A 6,532-nucleotide genomic window follows, 5' to 3' on the forward strand; every position below is an offset into this window, starting at 1 on the left:
GGGCACAAAGTGTATAAAATGTACAGAACAATATTTTTTTTAATCTAAAAATGCAAAACGTTATTTATGATCTTTTAGGGGTTTGTATAGTATAAAAATCATTACGCATTTTTTATTTGGAGCTTTCCTGTATCTCAGTGGTAAGAGCATTGCGTTAACAACACAAGGTTGTGTGTCTGATCCCAGGGGATTGCAGATACCTATGTTAAATGTATAGGATAATGCAACGTAAGTCGCTTTGGATAAAAGCATCTGCCAAATGCCTAAATGTAAATGTAATGTAAATGCATATGAACTGTTCAGAGATAAGATAATAAACCAGACTTGTGTGGGTTACCGTGGGTGCCTGGCGCCCTCTCCTGGTAAGAGAACTGTAAACGCAGCTCTTCCTCATTCATCTCTCTGATAAAGACTTTTAGCAGACAGCGGACCAGGAACAAAGCATTATGGGCCTGCCAGATAAACAACTGACTACAGAGAGAGAGAGAGGGAGAGAATGTTAGCTGATCCAGGATCAGAGTCAAGCCGGTTCGAACATTCATAGAGTGGGTCACATTCTGGTTTTGTATTAGATCTGTGTGCGTGACGCTCTGCGCTCAAGCGCTGGTATTCCGGTGGGAAAAATCATCACACAACATCTCAATGGATTCATCATGAGTGATTAGTATAAGTGTGCTCATGTGGAAAATAATATTTCTCAGAGCCTCAACATTCTCCTGAGCTTTTAGAAAAACACACTTATATCCTGAACACTCAACCGCTGTTTATTATATAATGATGTTACTTACTCTTGACATTCTGTGGAAATCTTCAGCTCCTTGGTTCTGCTGAGAAAAACTCTCACCAACGCCCCGAAGTTCCCGGACCTGGGGTTGTTCTGAACTATAAAGGGCACAAACACTTAGTCACAAAAAACAAAACTGCAGGGTGTAAGTCAGACCGCTTAATCAAATAAACAAAGTCAAAGAAATGATAGAAATCATAAAAGCCCAGCTGTCTCGTCTAACACATGAACACGCTGAACACTGACCGCAGACTAATAAAACAAATCAATGACACATGACACAGCGACTTTACGATCGACACAGCATGAGACTTACTGAGAGTTTTAGCCAGCGGGACAACAGCCTCCTCCAGGAGTTTAGCATCAGCGCTGGAGAGACAAACAGAGAGATCACATCAAAATCTGTTAAAACAAAGTGTGTAATGGTTACAGGAAACTGTTATGACACGACATGAAACAGAATCACTGTAATAACACAGATGCTCACGGATAACTTGGGTTATGGAATAGAAACTGTCAGTAACAGCATTATTATATGATTCAAATGTTTAATATACGATTGTACTTTAATGAAAAATGATAATGGCGATAAACACGACCTTTGAGGTTTATTATCCTGACTATGGAATTTTCAATTCACGTTATTTCTATAACGGTTTTCGCAATTTTGCATTGGTAGACACAAGAAAATAATTATAATTCTATAAATCTTCCACAAGAGAGCAGTACTATCTGAATGATTAAATTGTGCGTTTGATTTTAATCGGACTGTTACATTAACAGTTATATTAGGTATGTGTGTCAAATTTAAATGAACTGTCAGGGATTTTTAGGGGAAGAACCCAAGCGCAGGCAGCAGTGCATAAATTGAATATTTAATAATAAAATAAAGCCCACGATGGGGTAAAGATGTAACCAAACTAAATATAAACAAGAACAAAAGACTTCCCACAATAGGGCAAAACGAGAACACCGGATACACGGCAAGGCAAGGCAACAAGATCACACGACATGAAAGTAATGCAAAACAATTCAGCACAGGACAGCAAACACAGAGGCAATATATAAGGAGACTAACAAGGATAATTAATACAAGGCAGGTGTGGGGATTGAAACACTAAAGGGACGCTAATGAGAGAACGAGAGGGGCGGGGCCAAAGACGAGACGCACACAAAAGACCTGGTACTGTCAAGATCCTGCCCGAAGACTAGAAAAACCTGACACTTCGTGGCAGAACCCTGACAGTACCCCTCCGCTTAAAAGGACGCCCCCTGGCGTCCTCCAAGGGAACATCACTGACCAGACATGACAGACTGGGAAACAGACAAAAAACAGCAGAACATTGTAAAAATTAATAAAGGCAAACAGGCAATGGTAATAAACGGGTTAGGATGACACAATAAAAATAACAAACAGGGTAGGGGGGGTGGGGGGACAACAATGTTCTGGGGGAAAGGAGTCCGCGGGCCAGAGGGAGAAAATGTCTTTGCCCGAGAGGACATAAGGCGAGAGCGGGCAGCCTGAGGTGGCCTGCCCGTGGGGACCTTGAACAGGTTAGAGTCCAGGGGAAAATGTCCTGTGCTCCCGGGGCAAGAGAAAGAGTTCAATGAGGCCCCGGGACCCGACCAAGGACGCCCGGACGCAGACCGGGACTCGGCCGGCAGCACTGGGCTGTCGGCCGGCTGAATCGGCGCTTGGACGGCCGGCTGAATCGGCGCTTGGACGGCCGGCTGAATCGGCGCTTGGACGGCCGGCTGAATCGGCGCTTGGACGGCCGGCTGAATCGCGGCTTGGACGGCCGGCTGAATCGCGGCTTGGACGGCCGGCTGAATCGCGGCTTGGACGGCCGGCTGAACCGCGGCTTGGACGGCCGGCTGAATCGCGGCTTGGACGGCCGGCTGAATCGGCGCTTGGACGGCCGGCTGAATCGGCGCTTGGACGGCCGGCTGAATCGCGGCTTGGACGGCCGGCTGAATCGCGGCTTGGACGGCCGGCTGAATCGCGGCTTGGACGGCCGGCTGAATCGGCGCTTGGACGGCCGGATGAATCGCGGCTTGGACGGCCGGCTGAATCGCGGCTTGGACGGCCGGCTGAACCGCGGCTTGGACGGCCGGCTGAACCGCGGCCTGGATGGCCGGCACCTTGACTGCCGACTGGAAAGGACTGGATGCGCCGGCCTGAGTGGATACCGGCTGCTGGATGGGACACCGCGACCCCCTCCTCGGCTTCTTTCTCTTCGACCGGCCGAGGGGACGTATTGCAGGCTGCAGAGAGGCGATGCTGGACCCAGTTACCTCCGTTCCGGAGGAGTCGGACGGTGAGTCCCACGACTTTCTCCGTCCGCGTCTGCCCCGGAGGCTAGCTGGTGGTGGATTGCTCCCCAGGGTGACCACACCCAGGGCACAGTGCTCCGGGACGGACACCAGACCGGAACGAGAGACTGGACGGCAACTGGGAGAGAAGCCTTTACCTAGCTCCTCTCGACGCTGCAGCCGCTCCACCAGGTGCGAGAACGGCTGATAGACCATTTCCTCCCGCTCCGGAAAGGGTGGAGGATCGTCCATCCCGGCCACCAGGTATGCCCGGACCAGCACGTCAGGAACGGACGCCTTCCTTGCCTCGACGTCCCGGGCATAGTCCAGCAAGGGGCGCTGGCACTGGGCGGGGAATGGACCTCCTCCAGCATGAGACTGAGAGGCGATTGCTTCCCACCACTCGGGATCGGAAGTGCATTGCCACCGCGAAGTGGTTGCACCGTCCATGGCTGCCTGCTGGGTTCGGTTCTGGCTGAATTGTTCTGTCAGGGATTTTTAGGGGAAGAACCCAAGCGCAGGCAGCAGTGCATAAATTGAATATTTAATAATAAAATAAAGCCCACGATGGGGTAAAGATGTAACCAAACTAAATATAAACAAGAACAAAAGACTTCCCACAATAGGGCAAAACGAGAACACCGGATACACGGCAAGGCAAGGCAACAAGATCACACGACATGAAAGTAATGCAAAACAATTCAGCACAGGACAGCAAACACAGAGGCAATATATAAGGAGACTAACAAGGATAATTAATACAAGGCAGGTGTGGGGATTGAAACACTAAAGGGACGCTAATGAGAGAACGAGAGGGGCGGGGCCAAAGACGAGACGCACACAAAAGACCTGGTACTGTCAAGATCCTGCCCGAAGACTAGAAAAACCTGACACTTCGTGGCAGAACCCTGACAGTACCCCTCCGCTTAAAAGGACGCCCCCTGGCGTCCTCCAAGGGAACATCACTGACCAGACATGACAGACTGGGAAACAGACAAAAAACAGCAGAACATTGTAAAAATTAATAAAGGCAAACAGGCAATGGTAATAAACGGGTTAGGATGACACAATAAAAATAACAAACAGGGTAGGGGGGGTGGGGGGACAACAATGTTCTGGGGGAAAGGAGTCCGCGGGCCAGAGGGAGAAAATGTCTTTGCCCGAGAGGACATAAGGCGAGAGCGGGCAGCCTGAGGTGGCCTGCCCGTGGGGACCTTGAACAGGTTAGAGTCCAGGGGAAAATGTCCTGTGCTCCCGGGGCAAGAGAAAGAGTTCAATGAGGCCCCGGGACCCGACCAAGGACGCCCGGACGCAGACCGGGACTCGGCCGGCAGCACTGGGCTGTCGGCCGGCTGAATCGGCGCTTGGACGGCCGGCTGAATCGGAGCTTGGACGGCCGGCTGAATCGGAGCTTGGACGGCCGGCTGAATCGGCGCTTGGACGGCCGGCTGAATCGGCGCTTGGACGGCCGGCTGAATCGCGGCTTGGACGGCCGGCTGAACCGCGGCTTGGACGGCCGGCTGAATCGCGGCTTGGACGGCCGGCTGAATCGGCGCTTGGACGGCCGGCTGAATCGGCGCTTGGACGGCCGGCTGAATCGCGGCTTGGACGGCCGGCTGAATCGCGGCTTGGACGGCCGGCTGAATCGCGGCTTGGACGGCCGGCTGAATCGGCGCTTGGACGGCCGGCTGAATCGCGGCTTGGACGGCCGGCTGAATCGCGGCTTGGACGGCCGGCTGAACCGCGGCTTGGACGGCCGGCTGAACCGCGGCCTGGATGGCCGGCACCTTGACTGCCGACTGGAAAGGACTGGATGCGCCGGCCTGAGTGGATACCGGCTGCTGGATGGGACACCGCGACCCCCTCCTCGGCTTCTTTCTCTTCGACCGGCCGAGGGGACGTATTGCAGGCTGCAGAGAGGCGATGCTGGACCCAGTTACCTCCGTTCCGGAGGAGTCGGACGGTGAGTCCCACGACTTTCTCCGTCCGCGTCTGCCCCGGAGGCTAGCTGGTGGTGGATTGCTCCCCAGGGTGACCACACCCAGGGCACAGTGCTCCGGGACGGACACCAGACCGGAACGAGAGACTGGACGGCAACTGGGAGAGAAGCCTTTACCTAGCTCCTCTCGACGCTGCAGCCGCTCCACCAGGTGCGAGAACGGCTGATAGACCATTTCCTCCCGCTCCGGAAAGGGTGGAGGATCGTCCATCCCGGCCACCAGGTATGCCCGGACCAGCACGTCAGGAACGGACGCCTTCCTTGCCTCGACGTCCCGGGCATAGTCCAGCAAGGGGCGCTGGCACTGGGCGGGGAATGGACCTCCTCCAGCATGAGACTGAGAGGCGATTGCTTCCCACCACTCGGGATCGGAAGTGCATTGCCACCGCGAAGTGGTTGCACCGTCCATGGCTGCCTGCTGGGTTCGGTTCTGGCTGAATTGTTCTGTCAGGGATTTTTAGGGGAAGAACCCAAGCGCAGGCAGCAGTGCATAAATTGAATATTTAATAATAAAATAAAGCCCACGATGGGGTAAAGATGTAACCAAACTAAATATAAACAAGAACAAAAGACTTCCCACAATAGGGCAAAACGAGAACACCGGATACACGGCAAGGCAAGGCAACAAGATCACACGACATGAAAGTAATGCAAAACAATTCAGCACAGGACAGCAAACACAGAGGCAATATATAAGGAGACTAACAAGGATAATTAATACAAGGCAGGTGTGGGGATTGAAACACTAAAGGGACGCTAATGAGAGAACGAGAGGGGCGGGGCCAAAGACGAGACGCACACAAAAGACCTGGTACTGTCAAGATCCTGCCCGAAGACTAGAAAAACCTGACACTTCGTGGCAGAACCCTGACATGAACCTTAGCAGCTGTAGCTGTTAAAAAGTAGGAAACTCTGTGTCTTAAAATATGATCAAATTTATATTCGTTTAATAAGTCAATAAATCCAGCTGTAGTTAATCAAATGTTAAATTATATATGTAAAAAGAACATGAACATTTTTATGAAATATATGAAATCTGATTTAATTTAGTAATCTGGTTCCCTCTGGTGTCTGCTTCCGGCATCACGGCGCGTGTCCACCGATTCTCACAGCATCCCACAGAAACCAGTGTCATGAGTTACTTCAGCAGTAATATAAACCATAACAAGAGATGATAGTCAAACATTAACTTTTACATGTTTTACATAATCTGGACAAAATTGTCTGAGTATGTCAAGCCCATAAAGTCAGACTTTGTGTGAATGTTACAGTTTTTTTCTGTATGGTCACTCCTTCCACAACTGTTCATATTAAAAGAGGCTAAAAACATATAATTTGCGCATTATATGGACGGATGTTTCTTCCTCATTTATTCAGAAATCATATTTCAATTTCAAGTATGTAAGTGTGGTCCATATTTCTCTCCCACTCGTCAT

At 51.0% G+C, this 6,532-nt stretch overlaps 1 protein-coding gene across 1 annotated transcript in view; it reads right to left on the reverse strand.

Annotated features, from left to right (window-relative positions):
• The window catches only part of dym (dymeclin), a 40,398-nt gene that overhangs the window by 30,105 nt on the left and 3,761 nt on the right, over positions 1–6,532 (reverse strand). Inside the window, exons 3-5 of the mRNA XM_079486993.1 lie at positions 1,101–1,153; positions 789–882; positions 338–471 (exon numbers count right to left, since the gene is read on the reverse strand). Of these exons, the coding sequence (XP_079343119.1) occupies positions 338–471; positions 789–882; positions 1,101–1,153 (281 nt within the window). The remainder of the gene's footprint in view (positions 1–337; positions 472–788; positions 883–1,100; positions 1,154–6,532) is intronic.

Source organism: Barbatula barbatula (assembly GCF_947034865.1).
Source record: "Barbatula barbatula genome assembly, chromosome: 22".
Classification (NCBI taxonomy): Eukaryota; Metazoa; Chordata; class Actinopteri; order Cypriniformes; family Nemacheilidae; genus Barbatula; species Barbatula barbatula.